Source organism: Heteronotia binoei, chromosome 2 (assembly GCF_032191835.1).
Source record: "Heteronotia binoei isolate CCM8104 ecotype False Entrance Well chromosome 2, APGP_CSIRO_Hbin_v1, whole genome shotgun sequence".
NCBI lineage: Eukaryota > Metazoa > Chordata > Lepidosauria > Squamata > Gekkonidae > Heteronotia > Heteronotia binoei.
Genome location: NC_083224.1, coordinates 61,954,297 through 61,976,810, shown reverse-complemented (window position 1 = coordinate 61,976,810; position 22,514 = coordinate 61,954,297). Strand labels below are relative to the sequence as shown.

Here is a 22,514-nt window from a genome sequence, read left to right as displayed (position 1 = left end):
AGTAGAAATGTAGCCGTAACCAATATTTAAATAACATTAGTCATGCTTGTTTAGAAACAGGGATGAATCTTGCTTTGTATTCTACATCAGGGAGCATGTTCTTTGCAAGTGATTCAAATCTCTCAAACTCATCTCTTGATGTGTGCAACTGGTCTGCTAATGATGAATACAAATCTGCACATGTTTGCAAGATCACATTTTCTCTTTGAAAAAGTTGACTTGTTCTATGACACTTTTCTAAAGTTTCATTCCAAAAATTCAGCATGAACACAAATTCCATTCTTGCATCTTGTTTGCAACATTCTTTGTCACCTTTTTGCAATTGGTCATCTGATAAATCTTCCAGAGCTTCCAGAATCTTGAAGAAAGAGTTGATAATTGCAGCAGTTGCCACAGCATGTGCTTCCCATCTTTTGTCTGAAAGTGATTTCAACACTTTTTCATTTCCAATGCAATCTTTGAGTATTCTCCACCGAGCAGTTGAGGCTGAAAAGAATGTGTAGAGCAGTTGTACAGTGGAAAAGAAACTTGACAGCAATCCACAGCACTTCGTCCAACTAAATTTAGTGAGTGAGCTGCAGGGTACTTAAATGGCAAACTGATTTGTATCCAAAAGTTTTTGCTGCATGCCATTATAACATCCAGACATGTTGGCAGCATGGTTGTATGACTGCCCTCTGCATTTAGCAAAATCCAATTTACAATCATCATATAAGTACTTCAACATCTGCTGTGCCATAGCTTCACCAATGTTGTTTTGTAATTCCAAAAATGTGATAAATCGTTCAACTGGCTGTCCATCTTGCAAGTATCTGAGCACCACGCTCAGTTGGTCAACATGCAAAAGATCAGGCGTTGAGTCCACAGACAGACTGAAGTACCCAGAAACATTAATTTTGTCAATGATGGTGGAGTGCATTTTCTTTGCCATTAACTCAATAAGTTCCTCACATATTGTTTTGGACAGGTACGAAGGGTTGCCTTTTCCAGCACTGCCATACTATGATATGTGAGCAGCCAAGAATGGGTCAAACCGATTTATCAATTCGAGTAGCCCCAAATAATTCCCATTACTGAGAGACCCAAATTTTTCCACTTTTCCTCAGAATGCCAACCCTTGTTCAGCCAATGTGCAAATGACTGCTACAACACGCCGAAGCACATTCTCCCTGTAATTGTAGTCCTCTTCCGTTTTTCCAGTGGCTGTGTCAAGCCTAAGCCTTGTTTCCAAGTTAAATATGATCTGGCATCTCGGTGAGTTGTACTTTTTTCATGGTTGTCAATTACAACAGTGTTTCGCCAGTCACTGAATTCCTCATTTCTAGCAAAATGCGTTGACCCTTTGGGTGCAAGTAGTTTACAAACAAAACAGTAAACTGATCCTTTTGAAGGAGAGTACAACAGCCATTCTCTCTTGTAGTGTTCACCATTGGCTTTTATTCCAAAAAATATCTTCTGTGAACAGTATCTCTTTGGTTTCCCACTGATGAAATTGCGACACGATTTGTCAAATGACTTATTGTGGTGCAGAAATTCACTGGATCCACAAGCAACCCAATAAGTCACATCATCAGCATAAAATTCATCCCACAACCCTGCGTCCTTAGCTTTGTTCATTTCATCCTTGGTCAGTTCTCTAAACTCCTTGGACAGTTCAAAAGCATTTACACATTTTGTTCTGGAAGTAGGTCCAGGTTGTGGCACTTCATCATGTGCAGTGTCATCATGAAAATCTGACCTTGCACCAACACTGCCTGTTTCTGATGAAGGAGATAGATTTGATTCACTTCCTGTCTCTGAAGAATGACACTGGTTTTGATCTGGATCATCTTTTTCTGCAGTTTGTAAGAAGAAATCTTTCCTGTCTTGGCTACAACAGACAGATTCTTTTGCTCACTATTTTGCACATTTTCTCTTTTGCTTTCCACTCAACTGAACACGCTTCATTTTTGACGTTTACATGGGGCTGAAATTAAAAAGAGGCAGAGAGGGTCATTGAGATGACTGTCATGACAACTGAATTTTGCTCCATCATGTTAACTTTTAAACACATGCAATTTACTTTTAAGCATAGCCTATGACACTGCACCTCGCCAACAAAAAATAGAAGATAACCCTAGGGTGTACCATGATCAGTTTGCACTAGTTTTATCATTTTTTTTTTTTACAAATTTTCATTTTTTTTCTTTTTGCCCTTTTCCCAACTTTGTGGTGCCCCCTTTGGCCCTGGTGCCCTAAGCACATGCTTAGTCTGCTTAATGGTTAATCCACCCCTGTGCAGGACTCTTTATATCTGCAGGACTCTTCTCCTAAGCTTGATCACAATAGCTTTGCTTATCTGAGCATGATGGATTGCCACCTTGCAAATTGGAAGGACCAACCACTGCCTTGTACACATGAGTTTTCTGTTGTGGCCCCTACACTATGGAATGGCCCACCTGAGGAGGTCAGGAAGGCTCCCACACTTCCGTCATTCATCAAAGTATGTAGAACAGATTGTTTATAATGGCATTTTAATAAAGGTAATAAGGCTGTATTATAACAGAATGGCTCAGAAAGGCATTTTTATAAAGGGAATGAAACTGTGGAGTATACTGTTGTGTATAATATGTAATGTATTTGCTGTATGTATTATATACTCTCACTGCATTATCTACTACTAATGTAAAACCATTTTCCACATTGTTTAACGTAATCTGTATATAGCAATGTCTGCTTCCCATCTATGGCTGTCTGAATTTGCAGATCAGGGCCACGCTGACACAAAACAAGATTTTTCTGCAAACTTGGGGAACACCCCAGGTTTGCAAAAAAAAAAAAAGTGAAATCTTAAAAAAAAAATTGGGGGAAGTTAAATCTCTCCCCTCAATAAAAAGTATTGTCTGTGCATGCTCAGACAATGCACTCACCTTGATTCTGCAAAACTGGTGGTGACATACAAAACCAGTAGCTGCTCTGGGCCTGGCTGTGGCAGTGGATGAAGCTGTTCTGGGATGGTGGATGCTGCTGTGGATGCTGGGAGCTATTCTGGCTTGGATCTGCTCCAATGCACCAGTGCTGCTGTGGCTAAACTCAAAGATGGGTGGTGGGCTCTGGAGTCATGTTAGGCTCAGCAATGGGAGAGGGAGGATGGGATTCTGGCCCATGAGTCTTTCCGCCCCCCAGTCTTGTATTCTGTTAGCCAAGATGGCCAAGTCTGAGGATGCTTGTGTCCGGTGATTGGAACTGTGAATGTGCAAGACAGATAGTTATAGTTTATTCAATTTATATCCTGCCCTCCCCACCAAAGCAGGCTCAGCGCAGCTCACAATTTTTAAAAATAAAAACAACATCAATATAAAAACATTAAGCTAAAAATAACGTATAGGTGCTAATGACAATACAATCGAATAAATAAATAGATGGATAAATAGGCGACATCCAAATAGTCTTAATAGACATCCTTCAAGCTAGTGTCTTTGGCGATGGTATAGCAGGTTTGGTGTTGCAATCATTTCAGCTAGTTCCAGTTAATAAACAGTCAAATGCAAGATGGAATAGTGTGGTCTTGCAGGCTTTGCAGAACTGGACAAGATCCTGCAAAGCTCTGACATCTTCTGGAAGTTGGTTCCACCAGAAAGGGGCGGCAACAGAGAAGGCTCTTTCACACATTGTTTTAAGTTTTACCTCCCTCAGCCTGGGGATTGATAACAAATTTTGAGTTCCTGACCAAAGTACCCTCTGGGGAATGTGTGGTAAGAGGCAGTCCCTAAGGTAGACAGATCCCAGGCCATATAGGGCTTTAAAGGTAATAACCAGCACTTGTAGTAAATCCAGTATGCCACAGGCAGCCAGTGCAGCACCTACAGCCTAGGCTGTATGTGCTCCCACATTGAGAGACCCAATAGCAGTCTGGCTGCTGCATTATGCACTAGCTGTAGCTTCCATATTTGGGACAAGGGCAGCCCCATGTAGAGGGCATTACAGTAGTCCAATCTTGAGGTGACTGTAGCATGGATCACACTTGCCAGGTCGCTGTGCTCAGGGAAGGGAACCAATTGCCTTACCGGCCTAAGATGATTAATATTATTATAAAAGGCAGATTTGACAGTAGCTGCTATCTGTCATGGGTACTGGGGACCCTGCAGAAGAAGCTGAGCCTGCAGAAGAAACTGTGCCCCTGCCACCTGCACCAGTGCCCCTGCCTCCTGCTGGAGAAGATCCAAGCCCCCCTGCCTCGCCCTCTCGGGTGGCTCGTGTGCGTGACCGCCTTCGTCAGGACCTCAGGGATCGGAGGAGGGCGGCATGCTCACGAGCAAGACGCTCCCCGAGCCCTGAGTTTTGAAAGGATTCTGGCCCTTCTAGGAGTGAGGATGCTTGAGTCTCAGCAGGATCCTGGCTGCCTCTCTGAGCCAGCAATTAGCCCAAATGGGCAACAGACAGCAGAGGGCTATATAGCTGTGGGCTTTGGGAGGAGGCTTTGTGGAAGCAACTAGTCACTTACCTGATGTTCTAGCATCCACTCTGGCTTTTGACTTTGGCTTCTGGACCCCCTGACTTTGGCTTTGACTCCTGGACCCCCTGACTTCGGCTTCTGAACCTCTGACCTGCGATACCTGGACTGTGATTTGGTTTTGGCGCCTTGGACCCTCTTTGCTCACTGGCTACAGACCTTGGACTGCCCCTGGACTTTGCCTGACCCGGCCCCAGCCCGTGACACTATCTGGGCCTCCATTGTCAAAGAAGGCTCCAGTAGCACCCCTAGGCTTCTAACCTTAGGCACCTTCACAAGTGGTGCTCCATCAAAAGCTGGTAGGGGAATCTTCCTGCCAGAACCACCACAATTCAGGCAAAGAACCTCTGTTTTCATCGGATTCAGTTTCAGTCAACTCAGCCTGAGCCATCTCACCACAGCTTGCAACGCCAGGTCCAGATTTTCCAGGACACAGACCAGTTCTCCATCAATAGACAGAGCTGGGTGTCATCTGCATACTGATGGCACCCCAGCCCACAACTCCAGGCAATCTGGACAAGGGGACGCATGTAGATATTAAACAACATCGGAGAGAGCACCACCCCCTGAGGCACACCACACACAAGTGGGTGTCTCCGGGATGATTGTCCCCCAGTTGCCACCGTTTGTCCCCAACCTTGAAGGAAAGAGGAAAGCTATTGCAAGGCCAACTCCTGAACCCCTGCATCAGCAAGGTGGTGGGTCAGTAACGGATGGTCAACTGTGTTGAATGCGGCTGACAGCACTGTCGAACCGCCTTAATCCAGATGCCGCTGGAAATCATCAATGAGGGTGACCTGACCAGTACTGTCTCCATCCCATGGTGTGGGCAGAAGCTGGACTGATGGGAATCTAACATGGAAGCATCCTCTAGGTAACTCTGCAACTGTAGCTCTACTGCCCTCTCAGTGATCTTATCCAAAAAGTCTAAGTTCGACATTGGCTGATAGTTCACCAATTTGGCTGGGTCCAGTGATGGTTTTTTAAAGAAAGGGTGGACCATTGCCTCCTTAGATGTTGGAAGGAGCCCTTCAGAGAGGGATCTATGACATTCCACATAGGATGCTGTAACTCCATTCTTGCCTTAATCAGCCAAGATGGGCAAAGGTCCAGATCACATGTTGTCAGGTGTACAGTAGAGAGAATCCTGTCAACTTCCTCCAGGCTGAGTGTAGTGAAGCAATCCAAAACTGGACTAGAAGACGGGCGTGGAGTATCAAGTTCACATACTGTTTCAAATGTGGCAGGAAAGTTGTGGCAGAGTGACAAGATCTTATCCGTGAAGAAAGTCACAAAAGCCTCACAGCCTATATTCAGTTCCCTGATGTTTGATCTGCCCTGTGGCAGGACTGTAAGAGACTGAATCGTACTAAACAATTGTGCCAGGAAATACTCCAAGTTTGCATTAAAATTTGAATTATTTTTTTTAAAACCCATTGGGGTGTTTTAAAACTCAAAAATGATAAAATGAACACCTGTAGCATTAAGAAATGGATTACCTCAGTGGCCTTTGCTACACAACCACAGCATTCCAGGCTTGGTTTTTGTGAGTAAAAGACAACAGAAAGGGCAGGGTCTTTTCCAAAGCTGGCACCACACAACTGGGCCATAGTTTTCCAAGGCAGAGGCTGCTGATGAGAAGAGGGAAAGCTGAAGACAGTCATGCAGTGGGGATGCAAAAAAAGGGGAGAGGCTATGAGGGCTTTCAGGAAACGGAAGATGGGAAGCATCTCACACTGTTGTCGTTTGACAGTCAATGAAGTTCAGTATAAAGCAGCAAATGGTCCAGATTTTCATCATTCTCAACACAAAGCTCCCGCAGTTGATCATTGTGACTGTGGGCTTTAAATTTATTCACTGCAGTAATGACAGTGTGTAGTGTCTTGTTCAGGCCATCACTGAGTTTTTTTGTAGCCAGATGTTGGCAATGAATGATAGTAAATGGTAAAGACATTTGGCACTGCTTTTTTTCAAGCAAGCAATACATCCCCATGGTAGCAACCCGTCACTGATGATGCTCCATCTGTTGCACAAGCAACCATGTTAGGGCTTTTTTTGTAGAAAAAGCCCAGCAGGAACTCGTTTCCATATTAGGCTACACCCCCTGACATCATCATTGTTTCACACAGGGCTTTTTTTTTTTAGAAAAAGCCCAGCAGGAACTCATTGACATATTAGGCCACACCCCCTGACACCAAGCCAGCTGGAACTGCATTCCTGTGAGTTTCTGTAAAAAAAAGCCCTGAATTGTTAGTAAACAAAATTTCCTTGTCTTCAAAGAGCTGCTTAGCATCACAAAATATTGCCTTTTCTTTAGTATCTGTTCTTAGTTGCTTTACAAATAACAATTTGACCCAAACTTTTGTCTCTTTAAAGCACAAATAAGCAAGAAACAAAGATTCATTGCCTGGAGGAGGTTGACTCATCCAGCTATAATGCAAATTCTGTTGTCCTTAGTATGCTGTACAATGTATCGTCCACATTTTCAGCCATTTCATCTGTGTCCTTGAGCTGAATTGTTGTGAGGAATCATCTCTCAGAATTTACCAGCAAACTCTTGAAAAATCATAAAAGACAAAGTTAAAATGAAAAATGATACACAGTGACAACTGTTTCTCAAAACACAGCATACTGCTCTGACTGGAGTTCTGGTGGCATACTTACTAAAAATGCCAATAGTTCCCACCTAATTCAGCACTATGCAGAAGCAGAAACTTGCAATCCAATTTGGCAGCATGATATATAGCCTGGTCAATCACAAATAAGTGAACAATGCAGTAAAAGGACCCTCACCCAGCCACCACCATCTTCCTCTTAGTATACCCCTAAGGTAATCCACCCCCCAGCAGTAGCACCCACTTTGGGAACCATTTCATTATAGGGGAGCTTCTGATTATAGGATATAGGGGAGCAGTCATCCCAGAGGCATCCTCTTGTATGTGGGGTTCCTCAGGGGGCAGTCCTCTCCCTGATGTTGTTTAACATCTACATGCGCCCCCTTGCCCAGATTGTCCAGAGATACAGGCTGGATTGTCACCAGTATGCGGATGACACCCAGCTCTATCTATTGTTGGGAGGCCAGTCCAGCTATGCCCTGGAAGATCTGGCATTGCAAGCTGTAGTGAAATGGCTCAGGCAGAGTCGATTGAAATTGAACCCAGTGAAGACAGAGGTCCTATGTCTGAGTCACAGCAACCTGGGTAGGGAAATCCCCTTGCCAGCCTTTGATGGGATGCTATTAGTGCCAGCGTCGAGGATCAAGAGCTTGGGGGTGCTCCTGGAGCCTTCACTGATAATGGAGGCCCAGGTAGCAGCCACTGCCAAATCCACATTCTACCATCTTAGGCGGATAAGGCAGTTGGTTCCATACCTAGAGTGAGATGACTTGGCAACAGTGATCCATGCAACGATCACCTCGAGAATAGACTACTGTAATGCCCTCTACATGGGGCTGTCCTTGACTCAACTTTGGGGGCTGCAACTGGTGCAAAATGCAGCAGCTAGGAGCTACCTGTACGGGAGCACATTCAACCTGTGCTGAAAGCGTTACACTGGTTGCCTGTGGTGTTCTGGATTTGCTTCAAGGTGCTGGTTATAACCTTTAAAGCCGTATATGGCCTGGGACCTGTCTACCTTCGGGACCGCCTTTCTCCATACGTACCCCAGAGAGCACTACGTTCAGGGTTTCAAAATCTCCTTAAGATCCCTGGACCAAAAGAAGCTCGACTGACCAGCACTAAAGCCAGAGCGTTCTTGGTAATAGTCCCCCACTTTGTGGAATGCCTTCCCCGAAAATATCAGGGCCCTGCGGGACCTGCCACAGTTCCGCCCAGCCTGTAAGACTGAACTATTCAAACTCGCCTTTAATGGTTAGGGGGAGGTGGCTATTACCTTCATCGACAATCTCACTGAACTAATATAATGGAAATCAGAAGCTTGCCATCTTGGATTTTTAATATGTATGGAAATGTTTTTATATATTTAATTTTAATATGTTTGTAAATTGCTAATGTTTTTAAACTGTTGTTAGCTGCCCTGAGCCTGTTGGGGGAGGGCGGAATATAAATCTGATAAGTAAATTAAACTGTAATCTGGAGTGAATCTCAGTGAAAAAAAGAGTATAAATAAAATTTTAAGTCATTTTTTCTCTTTCAGCATTCTAGTAGTTGTTTCACTGCTAGAGTTGTCAGAATTATTTGCAGTTTCTTATATGAAATTGTCTCAGACATCAGGTGGGAGGCAAGTCCCAGTAACCACAGGGTTTGACAGTAGGGGTTCTCAGGTCATAGTTCAAAAATCAAAGCCCAGGTCCAATAACACAATCAAAGACAAGTAAGTAAGTAGTAAGTAAGTAAGTTTATTTTTATATCCCGCCCTCCCCCGCCAAAGGCAGGCTCAGTCAGATGGCAGTCCAGGATCAGGTTACACATTCCAAAAGCCAAGTCAAAAGCAGTCCAAGGTTACATTAAGCAGGCCAGGCAACTGGTAAGGTAGTCAGTAAGACTGCAGACAACCCAACATTGGCTATAGACTACAGCTTTATACCTACAAGTTAGGCTCTTCACTGCAAGCTGATAGTTCCTCTTAGGGTTGCCAACCTTCAGGTGGCACCTAGAGATTTTCTATTGCAGTTGATCTCCAGACAGCCAAGATCTGTTCTCCTGGAGAAAATGGCTGCTTTGGAGAGTGGGCTGTATGTCATCCTGCTGAGGTTCCTCCCCTCTGCTCACCAAGCCCCAGCCTTTCCAGGCTCCACCCCAAAATCTCCAATATTTCCCAACCCAGAACTGGCAACCCTAGCTCCTCTACAAGAAGTCCTATATCATGACATCAGTCTATTTCAGCAATTCCATAGCAATCAGGAAGCTGCAGGCTGCCAGACATGCACTCCTCTGCCTGGTCCATGCTTCAGAGAGCCAGTGTGGTGTAATGGTTAAGAGTGGCTGACTCTAATCTGGGGAACCAGATTTGATCCTCTACATAAAGCCTACTGGGTGACCTTGGGATAGTCACAGTTCTCTCAGAACTCTTTCAGCCCCACCTGTCTCACAAGGTGCCTGCTATGAGGAAAGAATGGGAAAGGTGATCATAAGCTGTTCTGAAACTGCTTAGAGTAGAGAAAAGCAGGGTATAAATACCTACTCTTCTTCTCAGCCCTAGCCCTTTGCCTCCTCTATTTCTGTGGTGCTTTGTGTCAGACGAGGAACTTCAAACAAAGGCGGATCATAGTGTTGCAAAATTAATCCGTTTATTTGAGAACAATCAGTCTAGCAAAGAGGCAAGTTGAGTTTGATAACTTTCAAGGCCGTGCCTTGCCTTTTTGTACATTTCAAAGGAAGGAAACAATACAGCATTTTCACACTCTCAGAGACAGTCAGCGCTTCCCATACCATCTTGCTCCCAGGAAGCTACCCACTGGTTGCCTTGGGCATGCTAACTTCAAAGGCCCAGATGGTTCCTAGGCCGGGTGTGAAATTCCTCTCCTTCTGGTTTGGAATTGCTCTGGGGAAGACTACAGGTTGCTGTTCTCACAGTTAGTAGAAAAGCAGGGTCACAGCATACAATATGACGTTAGTCATGTCAAGCAGCACATTGCATATATCATGATACTACAACTAAGTTACACGTCTGACCATGGTGGGTCTGATTGGGGGCAAGACCATACTGAGGTCTCCAGGCTTGAGGACCCTGCTGGCTCAGGGTCCCTTCAGAAAGATTCTGAGACCCCGTCTCATGGGAAGAGTCTGTCAAGGCAGCCCCTGGGGATGAGTTGTTCTCTTCCTCTAGTCTAATGAGAACTCATCCTCTTTTACTAAGATGGGCTGTTTGTTACAGAAGTACTATGAATTGCTTGTGTATCAAAATACATTTTCAAGTACTATTTTAATGTGATGGGGATGGCATAGTTGTAACCCTTTACACTGTTTCTCAGTATACAGTCCTTAATGATAGAAATGAAATTGTAGGGAACTTCATATCCTAGCTCCTTCTATACCAGAAACTACGGGTGTGCAAAAAAAAAAAAAAAAAATCGGAATTAATCGGATTTGGAAATATATGGAACCAAAAAATTCGGAATACTGTATATTTCCGAATACGGGTACTTGGAATAGCCGCATATACGATAGATGCGTGGCTATTTCTGAATATATGGCCCCATTATACCCTATGGCCATTGAAATCAATGGCAAAATAGTGTATATTGGAAGCCGCCTGGAGGGGAGGGGGTTTGAGGGAGAGCCCCCAAATTTTCAGGTGACCTGCAGGGGACTCTCCCCTACAAACCCTCCAAGTCCCAAAAAGATTGGGCCGGGGGGTCCCATTCCAGGGGTACCCAAAGAGGGTGCCCTTATCCCACCATTATACCTTGTGGGCCATTGAAATCAATGGCAAATAGGGCATAATTAGAGGCTACTGGGGGGCAGGGGGTTTGAGGGAGAGCCCCCAAAACTGCAGGGAACCCGCAGGGGACTCTCCTCTACAAAACCCCCAAGTCCCAAAAAGATTGGGCCAGGGGGTCCAATTCCAGGGGTACCCAAAGAGGGTTCCCCTATCCCACCATTATACCCTATGGGCCATTGAAATCAATGGCAACATAGGGCATAATTAGAGGCTACTGGGGGGCAGGGGGTTTGAGGGAGAGCCCCCAAAACTGCAGGCAAGTTGCAGGGGACTCTCCCCAACAAAACCCCCAAGTCCCAAAAAGATTGGGCCAGGGGGTCCAATTCCTGGGGCACCCAAAGCCAAACCTAACTTCACACCAGAGACTCTCTATAAGACCCAAATAAGACTCTATAAGACTACATCCATCTATATGAACCCTGCTGGCCTGGAACCAATATAAACCCAGTTGCCAATGCCAACGTCACTGCCACACAAAACACAATCTGCTCAAGGTCTGCAGCAGACCTGGCTGCAGCAAACCCAGATGCCAGCTCTCCAGCCCTGCCCCCAAACAACATGGGGAGAGCTGGCCAAGCACAACAAGCATGCTGGTTCTGGGTCTCTCACCCAGGTGCCAGCTGCCCTGCCACAGAACACACAATCTACAGATGCCAGCTCTTCAGCCCTGCCCCAAACAACACAACTCTCAGGAGAAGCGGTGGACCATACCTAGCTCCACATTCTGTATCGGACACAAAGCAAGAAGCATTTAGACTTACCTTGAGTGATGGATGGTTGGCTGGTCCAGGCTCTTTTTCGTTACCCAGGGTGCACCACAAGGAGGCGAGCCAGAGTTGCACCCCAAATGAGGAAGATCACTGGGAGGGCCTCAGATTGTGTGAGAGGAAGGCAACCATTCCTTCTCTCTCAGCTCAGCAGCAACACACCAGCTATCACTCCCATTAGAGGGACCTCAGCTTTGGTATGGCTGCTGGCTGGCTGTCATCATCACTGGCATCTCCGTCTTTCTTCCTCCTGCCCCTAAAAAAACAACTGGGTTATCCTGGCTGGGCCTGTAGGTGCTGTCAGTTACAGTTGGGGGCTGCAGTGGCCCTTTCAGTATTGTTAGACATGTGTGGACGGGAACTGGGGAAATTTGGATTGCTTTGCAGATTTTAAACGAGCATTCACTTTCGGTTTGGGGATGGATGAGGGGTGGAGGGGGGTGCACTGCCAATCAATTTGTGAGGTTTTGGACTGTCTTTGGACTCTAGTCTATGTTTAGTGGGAGAGCATTTTACAACCACCTTCCAAGTGCAGGTCAAAAGAGGATGCAGGCACAAGTAGGTGCTCACTTCATTCACTCTCAAAGTCTACGTTCGGGGAGCTGAACAGAGGCAAGTTGACCTTCAGGAAGACCAACTGCTCAACTGTCCAAGGTTGCAGGCAATTGCGATGTGGGCAGTCAATGTCGCCCATATGTGAAAAGACGTGCTTGCTCTGCACACTTGTCGGTGAGCATGAGAGGAACGCCTTGGCCACGGAGGAGAGGGCCGGCCAGACCCCCTCCTTCATGACCCAATAGTCCAAAGAAGATGTTTCCTGCGACTTGTTGGGCTCCAAAAGATAGTCCCTCACCATCGCAGTACCCGTCTCCGCTCTCAAGGGCCTACCGTTCCCAGAGGGGCCAACGAGCCACCCGACGAGTGTCATCTCAGGACTCTTCATGGCGTGAGTCTGGTGGGAAACACTGCCTAGCTGGGGAGGCTGGGGATGAACAGCAGTGGAAGTGGCAGATGAGCTGCTTCCACCCCCCTCCTCCTCAGTTACCGGCACTGGGCCCAGTCTGACTCTGCAACGCTTGACGTTCTGGGAGAGCTCATCTTGCCAGCGATTGAGCTCGTTGGCCCGCTTGGCGACTGTTCCCTTAAGGCACAGGTCTAACATGGTCGCCAAAGTCTGAAAGCGGGCCTCAAGCCCTTCCTGCAGCCTAACAACCAGGGTGCGCACCACTGGAAGAACATCTGCACGGCCTTAAGCTGGCGCTAGAAACAAGGCCAGGTCCTCGGGCCATGTGGACCATGGGGACGACCAGTGCGATGCTTGCCGTGTCAGATGAGAGCATTTCTGTGTGGGTTTTGAAGGGCCCAAGAACCTCCACAGTCTGAGAAATGACCACCCAATCCTCTTGGGTGAGACAGTTCTCATCCCGAAAGACTCTCGTCTCAGAGACAAAGGCATCCAGGGCTGCTCTCTGCTCCACCATGCACTCCAGCATGGCACGGGTAGAGTTCCAGCGTGCGCTGATGTCACTGATCGGGCAGTGCCCTGGCACGCCTGTCAGTGTCTGTTTCTCACGTAGCAGATACCAGTCCGTATTACTGCGTGAGAAGTGACCTGTGATGTGCCGACACTTTTGGAGCAGAAGTCGGTACTCATGAGTCACGGCTAGATACCAACGATCCTGGCTTTTTGTCTGGCCCAATGTGTCCTTAACCATGAGGTGGAGAAGGTGGGCCACACAAGGAAGGCATTGTAGGCCTTGATACTGGACAGCCGCCTTGATGTTGGAGCCACCATCAGTCACCACGAAGCACATGGCGATGTCCCCGCTGCCTACCCAGCCCTCTAACTGCCGTGAGAGGATGGCTCTGAGAGTGTCCGCCGTGTGTGGCGCATCAACTGCTTCGGCCTGCAGCAAGGCCCAGCGATAGCCGGCCTGGCAGCCCTGACCCTGCCTACCGCTACTGCCACCCCCACCCTGCAGCTCTCTGGGTTGCCGCCAATGCGCAGTCAGGGAGAGATACACCTCGAACGCATGTTGGGAGCTCCAGATATCTGAGGTGAAATAAACAGTCCTCCCGGCAGCACGGGACAAATGCACCTTCATCACAGATCTAGTTGCCCTGAAAACAGCTGGCACAATGGTCCTGCTAATGGTGGTTGTAGCAGGAACTTTGTACCAGGGCGCCAGGTACTCGAGGAACCCTAGCACCCCAGGATTCTCGACCACTGAAAATGGAAGCCCATGGGCGATCAACCTGGCAAGGTTCCAGGCGATCACCCTCCTGCCATACCTGATTCCCCTTCTTGGCACACAGGTGCCATCCCCACCAAACATCTCAGGCAGAGATGGCTGGTGTCCCTGCACTACCATGGAACTCTCTTGGAGAGCTATGGAGGGAGTCGCGATAGGACAGACCTCCGGGCTGGATGGTGTTGGCCGCTTGGGCACCCCAGCACCAGCCTGCTTCTCCCCCTTAAGAAGCACCACTGGGTGGTGCTTCCGCAGGTGGTTCCGCATCCCCTCCGGAGTCAGGTGTGCAGGGTTTCGCCCACGACTGATCTGGACCCTGCACAGCTGGCACTGCGCATAGCATGGATTCTCCATAAGTTGGAAATGCTTCCAGACTTTGGAGGTGTACGGATGCCCAAGCTGACCAGCAGCTTGGGTGTCCGGAGCCACCTCCTGTGAGGTGCTCAGGGCAGACATATTGTGTCTCGGGGTGGCAGAAGGGGCTGGCTGCCGGAGGGAAGTGGGTGGAGATGGAGGCACCTCGTGTTTTTCCATCTCTTCCCCCTCCACCCCATGCGACCTCCCCTCCTGGCCATCCCCTGAAGGACTGCTAGTGCCTGAAAGAACCGAAGAAGGGGGCAGGTCCTCCTCAACCAGCTTCTCCTCCAGCTCCTGCACGACACTCTGCACCCTCCTTGGGGTGATCATTTTGGACAGAAAACTCTCCAAAGCTCATCTCCAAGGAGGGCTGCTCTTGCTGCCCCTCTTCCGGCTGCTGAGGCCGAGCGACGTCAGCTGGAGGAGAGACTGCCCAAGCAGCAGACCCCTCTAGTCTTCTCCTTGGCCTTGCCCCTAGGGCCCCTCTTCTGCTGCCTGCCACTCATGTCACCCTTGGCCAGTCTCACACAATCTGAACTGAGAGTGGGGCTTTTTACAAACCTAACTCACTGCACTGTACCCTGAACCGATAGGTGCCCTGACTTTTTAAAAACCCTCCCACCAAAACTTGTTTGTTTTTTTGGTCCCTAACCTGTCCTTCTCTGGGTTTAGGAGACTAGGTGATCCTGCCTCTACCTGGCTACAGTTTTTAAAAGACTATCTTGAGATGAAGGCATCCTTGTTATATCCTCCTAGTTAAACTTCTCCTAACGAGATCCTGGGACAAACCTGATTTCCTTTCAAACTAGAAATCAGGTGTCCCCTATAACTTGAGAGAAGCTGTGGTTTACCCTATGGAAATCTAAGGATGCATCAGCTTTCAGTGGCTGAAAGCAAGATGCACTGCAACCCTAGGCTCTTTTGTGAGAAACTTAAAATCTTGTTAGATCACCCCTATCTGGCCAAGTTGAATTTTGAAAGAAGATACAGCCCTAAACTGGATTAATTTTTTTTTAAATTTCAAAAAACACAATCCCTAAAAACACCCATATTAGTGGGGCAGCCTATTTAGTGGCCCTAGCCAAACAGAAAGCACCCTCAGACTCCAAAAATAACTGTATAAAAACATGAAAGTGACCCACCCCACACAGCCCACACACGAACCCCCACACCAACCAGAGGTAATTAAAAAAACCCAAAACGTGACAGAAAGAAACTTAACTTTTAACCCCCCCCCACAAAAACCAGAACCAGGAAAAGGGACAACAGGACAGGAGGATGCAAAACCAGCAGCAACAGAGAATAGATCCAAACAGATCACTGAGTAAAGGCCAACAAACGCAACTGTTAAAAAAGTGACGTTTTCAACAATGAAAATTAGGCCAAACAGCCCCCCCCTCCAAGAACCAGAACCAGAAGAGAAAAGGAACGACAGCAGCACAACACAGCATCAACAAATCAAACACCGAATCCTTTTAAAACAGTAAAAAACTTGACTTAACAATACAGGAATTTTACCAACCCCTCACCCCCCAAAAACCCTTCACCCTAACCCCAAGAAATCCAAGCCACCCAAATCAGGAAAAGTAAAAGGACACTGCACTTTTAAAAGTCCTCTCACTAAAGTAAGATATGGGCAAATTGGCAAACCCCCCACCCCAGGCCCCCACCCCCATCAGAACCCCCTAACCCCAAATAAGCTACCCAGTACTCACCCACCCAAATCTGGATAAGTAAAGGGACTCTGAGTCTTAAAAAGTCCTTTTACTAAATAAAATAAAAACAAGAATCCCAAGACTGTCTTACCTTAGACGTCTTCTCTTCTCCAGGCAGGTCAGGCAAGGCTGAGAGAGAGCAGCAGCAGCTGAGGCCAAGGGCCAGTGCAGCACAATCTCTCTCTCTCACACCAACACAGCAGCAATGAAATGGAGTCCAGCCAGGCAGACTCCTTAAAAAGGTTCTCTGGCCCTACACAAAGCAGTTTCAAAAAATACCACTGCTCTGTGATTGGCCAGAGAACATTGTTTACTTGGATACCCAAGTAAACAAAAGAACAACAATGTTGCTGATGGCTGGGGGATTAGCCCAGCCATCAGCTACACAACAGCCCTGCAAAGCATGCATTTGCAATGCATTTTGCAAATGCATGCTTTGGATTGACTGCTGGGACTCCTCTCCCCCTCCCTCCCTGATCCCAGGGAGGCTATGGGAGAGGCGGGAAAAGGCTTCCAAAGGCAGGAAAAGAGGCAAGCAGCTCCCCTGAGGCTGCAGAAGCTCCTTTCCCGCCTTTTCCAAGGACTTCCGTATACTTCCGAATATCTGTTTGGAAGTATATGGGGAGCCGTATACGGCTCCTGTGTTAATGGCTTCAAAATGGATTCGGAAGTATACGGTGCCGTATTCTTCCGAATCGGGTGATTCGACGGTTTCTTTGATTCAGCCAAACCGAATGCACACCTCTACCAGAAACCACTGACAACACAAATTTGGCTTAGATAAACATTACTAGCATATCTCTTCTCATTCTTTAGATGTACACTTGGTTATAACTGGTTAAAAATTGCAGATAGATATGTTCTATAGATATATAGAAAATATCCCATAATAGTAGGATAATACCTGCAATAGGACCAGCCAAAACATCACAGAATAGTGATACTCAAAAGCTTGCTTGCTGTTTGGTGATGCAAAATAACAAGATCCTCCTGTTATTTTTGGATCTTGTGCTTTTCATCTTGTGTCTTCATTGTTAAGTGATACATAAATTCAGACTAAAACACATGCTTATGATAACTTGTGAAAATACTTAAAATTTTCATTTTGCAGTGATCAGTTTTAATTCTGGACTAGTGATCTCAGAGATACTGAGGCAAATTCATTATTCAATTAAAAATCTGCATCAAATTTCAAGTAAGTTTATTCTTTCATTAAAAACATTAAAAAGAACACATTCCAGATTAAAATATATTCTTAACATTACATGGATGCATTTGAAGAGCAGTTCATTATTTTCTGCATAGCAACCATCTTCAAATATAGGTTAACGGAACTTGTCTGTCGCAACCACTGAGCAGAATCAAAAGCAGCCTCATCCAGAATATATTACTTATAAGTTGTTTGTGTTTTAAATAATGAAACTACAGTTATTTTGTATTTATTTTAGGCAACCCACAAGATGGAGATAACAGTACTGGCTATCGTAAAGTATGACAAGCTTTTAATGGTTGAAAATACTTATATAAATCCTTAGTATTGGTGGTGGTGGTGGAAAGGGCCATCTTATTATAGGAAAACAATTACTGGATTTATTTAGGATCATGGCATTACATTATGAATTTACAGTTTAAACTGGTCTATAAAACATCAAAAGGTGGAATAGGAAATGATGTACTATTTTAAATATATTTAATAAAAAAATTGCAGTTACTGGTGTTATTTTGATATTTAATTCATGGTTTGTTTGTTTTTCTAGTTTTGAGAAAATGGAACAGGAGAAATCTTTTACATTTAAATTGTTTGTCCCTCCAAGGATGAATAATGCCCAGGTATCTGCTGTTAAACCACAGAAAAGCACAGGAGGTGGGGAATTCTTTCAGGTAAATTACTACTGCTTAAAAAAACCAAAATGCAGTGGGTAGCTGTATTAGTCTGTTTCAGCAAAACCAAAAAGTCTTATTGCATCATAAAGGCGAACAGATTAATTACAGTATATGGTTTAGGTTTATTTTATTTATATCCCACCCTCCCTGCCAAAGCAGGCTCAGGGCACCTCACAATTTCATAATAATAAAACAACAGCAAAACATTTACATTAAAACATTAAATAAAAACAATTAGGTGCTTTAGAATATTTTGTCAGATGCTTTAAGTGAATTCTGAGCAAGGGAGTAAAGAGCAGAGAGATTAAAGAACAGTATGAACTAGGGTTGCCAAGTCTAATTCAAGAAATATCTGGGGACTTTGGGGGTGGAGCCAGGAGACTTTGGGGGTGGAGCCAGGAGGCATTAGGGGTGGAGCCAAGATCAAGGCTGTGACAAGCATAATTGAACTCCAAAGGGAGTTCTGGCCATCACATTTAAAGGGATGGCACACCTTTTCAATTTCTTCCTTCCATAGGAAATAATGAAGGATAGGGGCACCTTCTTTAGGGGCTCATAGAATTGGACCCCCTGGTTCAATCTTTTTGAAACTTGGGGGGTATTTTGGGGAGAGGCACTAGATGCTATACTGAAAATTTGGTGCCCCTACCCCAAAAAATAGCCCCCCCAGAGCCCCAAATACCCGCGGATCAATTCTCCATGATTTTCTATGGGAATAAATCTTTATAGGGAATAATAGAGTTCCCAGCAGATATTTCCCTCCCCTCTCCCCGCTTTCTGAGGACCCTGAAGCGGGGGGAGGGTCTCCAAACCGGGGGATCCCCTGCCCTCATCTGGGGATTAGCAACCCTAGTGTGAACAATAAATTAAAATGGACAATTTATGACATTTTTATTCAAAAGTACACAGATAGTTTTAAAAGTGAAAGTGAAATTATCATATGCTATTTTAATTTTTATAATAAAGTTTGCTTTTGTTCAGGATTTTAACAAGGGCATGGAAGATGATTATAACTTGCCTTTTGTGATGAAAACTACACCAAAACACTTGCGAGTCATGGGTAAGAATAAAAAATGCAAAAATAAGCATGAAAGGCAGATATTATAACAAGAAACAAACACTTGATTGGAGCAAGCTCTTCTGCAGGCATCAGTTGAAACATCTACAGTATTTAAATTTTTGTTTGTTTTAAAATGTCACTTTGTTACATATGTAATAGATTGCTTAACTGTTGAACTTTTTATAAGCCAGAATCAAATATATGATACCTTACTTGTAGTCTATGACACTTATTTGGGTGTACTATTACAAATAAACATGGCATGAGCATAATTATCATTGTCATCATCATCAACAACATTTGTAATCACTTACTAATTTCAGAAGTAGTATGTTATTTTTCATTATACCTATTCATACTAAGGAATAATCAAATTTAATATATTGTATTTTTCAGACCATGCATCTCAGAAAGTAACACTTGTACCTGAAATAGATCAGGAGGTTGGTTATACATTTTTTATAACGTGATAAAAATCACTGTGTTTTTGGAATGTTTTTGGATTTCACTAATTATGGTTCTAATTTTCTTTTCCATCTCCCTGCTAAATCCTGTGGTGTTTCTCAGCCTCAGGAATATTTATCCTGTAATTGGTATGTGGGAGCAGTTGATACAGTTATCCTGGATGATAAGTGTACACTGGATTGCTACATGAAGGAAAAAAGAAAATTGATGCTGGGGTCCACCTTCTAACTGGTGCATGATATTTCTGTGTGAGGTTATTGCAGGTCACTGGGTAGATTGATATTTGCTACCTGTCAGCTGTAAATGGCTATCCTCTAGATTCAAATATGGATATTCATTTGCTTCAAATTACTGCATATATAACTATTTTAAGATTGAATATTTTCAGCTGTGGCTGAAGAATGGCCAGCTAGCAGCCTGCAAGGTAGATGCAACCCTCAGAGCAAGTTTATCTCTTCTTTTGGCTGTATTTTATCAATTTGCAAGCTATAAGAAATAGAAATTCCACATTGTTATATGCCGGTTTGGTGTAGTGGCTACGTGTGCAGATTCTTGTCTGGGAGAACCGGGTTTGCTTCCCCACTCCTTCACATGCACCTGCTGATGTGACTGTGTCACAAGTTGCTATTCCTCTCAAGAGCAGCTTCTGTGAGAGCTTTCTGTCCCACCTACCCCACAGCGTGTCTGTTGTGGGGGAAGAAGATAAAGGAGATTGTAACGAAAATGTCACCCAGAGCAGGCCCATAGCTACAGGGGGCCTGGGGAGCCAGGCCCCATTATGTAAACCCCCCTTCCCACTGTAGGGCCCTTTAATTCCCAGGCTGTTTCTCTCCCCCCCCTTCCCACGCGAGTGTGCGAGAGGGAGCAGGAGAGTGAGGCAGGCTGAAGAGCTGTGGGCAGCGCTGAGCGCAGAGGAGAAGGGAGGTGGCAAGTGGCAGGTTTTTGTGGTGACCTGAAATAGAGGCAGCAGCAGGGGGAAGCGGTAGCAGGTCTCTGTGTCCGACCAACCTCCGTTGGAGCCACCAGACTCACTCAGCCATTGGGACAGGCCTCTCTTCATGGTGCCTGAGGACCTCTCCAAGCCACTTCCCCTGTCTGAGATTCACACTGCCCTCTTTGTGGGTTGCCGGCCTCCCCCCAACATGTCTACCCGCTCCAACCCCTCCAAGCTGCCAGTTTCCTCCACCAGCTCGAGGAGGCAGTGAAAGCGAAAGTTACAGAGAGAGAGCAGGGGAGAGAGAGCGACAGAGAGAGAGAGAGTGGGAGAGTGAGAAGAGGCAGTGACAGAGAGAGACAGCAGGGGAGAGAGAGCAACAGAGAGAGAGGGAAAGCAAGAGGAGGCAGCGACAGTGAAAGTGATAGAGAGAGAGAGAGCAGGGGAGAGAGAGCAACAGAGAGAGAGAAAGCAGGAAAGCACAAGAGATAGAGCTGGGGCCTAGTGGCTAGCCTAATATGCAAATGAGTTCCTGCTGGGTTTTTTCCCTACAAAAAACCCTGTGAGAAGCCATGGTGACACCAGGAGGTATGGTCTAATATGCAAATGAGTTCCTGCCAACTTTATTGAGAAACTGACCATATTTATGCCTTGAAAACTCTCTGGAGAATAGGGTTGCCAGGTCCAACTCAGGAAATATCTGGGGACTTTGGGGGCAGAGCCAGGAGACTTTGGGATGGAGTCAGGAGCAAGGTTATAACAAGCATGACTGAACTCCAAAGGGAGTTTGGGCTATCACATTGAAAGGGCTGCACTCCTTTTAAATCAGGGATGGGGAACCTTTTTTCTGCCAAGGGCCATAAGGATATTTATAATATCATTCGTGGGCCATAAAAATGATCAACTTAAAAAACAGTGCTCCGCCAAAGCAGAATGATTCAGGCCAGCAAAATTAATGCAAATAATTGTTTTTCTATTTGAAGTCATGTGGGGAGAGCCTAATCTGGCACACACAAAGGTCCAAGGCATTTTTGTAGAAAAAGCCCAGCAGGAACTCAGTAGCATATTAGACCACATCTCCTAATATTAGCATATTAGGTCACACACTCATTAGCATATTAGGCCACACCATTTGGGATAATCAAGTGCAAACTGAAATTGTGACAGTAACTTTTCCAGGCCCTGCAGCAATTCTGGCTCGCCAGCCAGGCCCCAGGGAGGCTGCCGCACAGTACATCTGGGCCCTGTGATCCCTGCTTGGCCCTGGGGAGGCTGTTGCACAGCACGGCTGGGCCCCACGATCCTTGCTGGCCAGCCAGGCCCCTCGGTTCAGCCCAGCAATCTCTGAGGGCCACATCTCAAGGGCCACATGCGGTCCTCAGGACAGAGGTTCCCCACCCCTGTTTTAAATGCTTTTCTTCCATTGAAAATAATGGAGGATGGGGGCACCTTTTTTGGGGGCCCATAGAATTGGACCCCCTGGTCAAATCTTTTTGAAACTTGGGGGGGGGGTTTGAGAAGAGGCACCGGATGCTACGCAAAAAACCCAGCCCCCCTGAGCCCCAGTTACCGATGGATCAATTCTTCATTATATCCCCTGGGGACCAGTTACCATAGGGTATAATGGAGTGGACATTCATCTCCCTCTCCCACTTTCTGATAACCCTGAAGTGAGGAGAGGGCCTCCAAACCAGGGGATCTCCTGCCCCCAACTGGGAATTGGCAACCTTATGTAGGGTTAGTTTCAGAGGGTAGCTGTGCTGGTCTGCAGTGAGATTGATTCGAGTCCAGTAGCATCTTAGAGACCAACAAGCATTTCAGGGTATAAGTTCTGCATAGTCAAAACTCCCTTTGTCAGATATGAGTAGAAATGGAGATCTCTGTATCCTTTTATTCTAGTCAGGAGGTGGGAGGGATGTTTTAAAGAATGCTTGTAAAAGATGCAGGGGTACCATACATATTCTAATCAGTGTTCCCGCTAAGCTGAGTTAGTGTGAGATAGCTCACAGTTTTTTAGCCTCTGGGTCACACATTTTTGTCTTAGCTCAGGAAAAATAGCCCCAGAGCAAACTAATTTTGCAGTAGCTCACAACTTTAATGCCAGTAGCTCACAAAGTAGAATTTTTGCTCACAAAACTCCACAGCTTAGAGGGGAAATATAACAGAGGGGAAATTGATTAAAACAG

The 22,514-nt window shown here is 45.8% G+C and overlaps 1 protein-coding gene across 1 annotated transcript in view; it reads left to right on the top strand.

The window, feature by feature from the left end:
* SYCP1 (synaptonemal complex protein 1) overlaps positions 1-22,514 on the top strand; it is a 139,142-nt gene that overhangs the window by 9,073 nt on the left and 107,555 nt on the right. The window contains exons 2-4 of the mRNA XM_060232988.1: positions 17,743-17,866; positions 18,851-18,929; positions 19,326-19,372. Of these exons, the coding sequence (XP_060088971.1) occupies positions 17,753-17,866; positions 18,851-18,929; positions 19,326-19,372 (240 nt within the window). The 5' untranslated portion in view covers positions 17,743-17,752. The remainder of the gene's footprint in view (positions 1-17,742; positions 17,867-18,850; positions 18,930-19,325; positions 19,373-22,514) is intronic.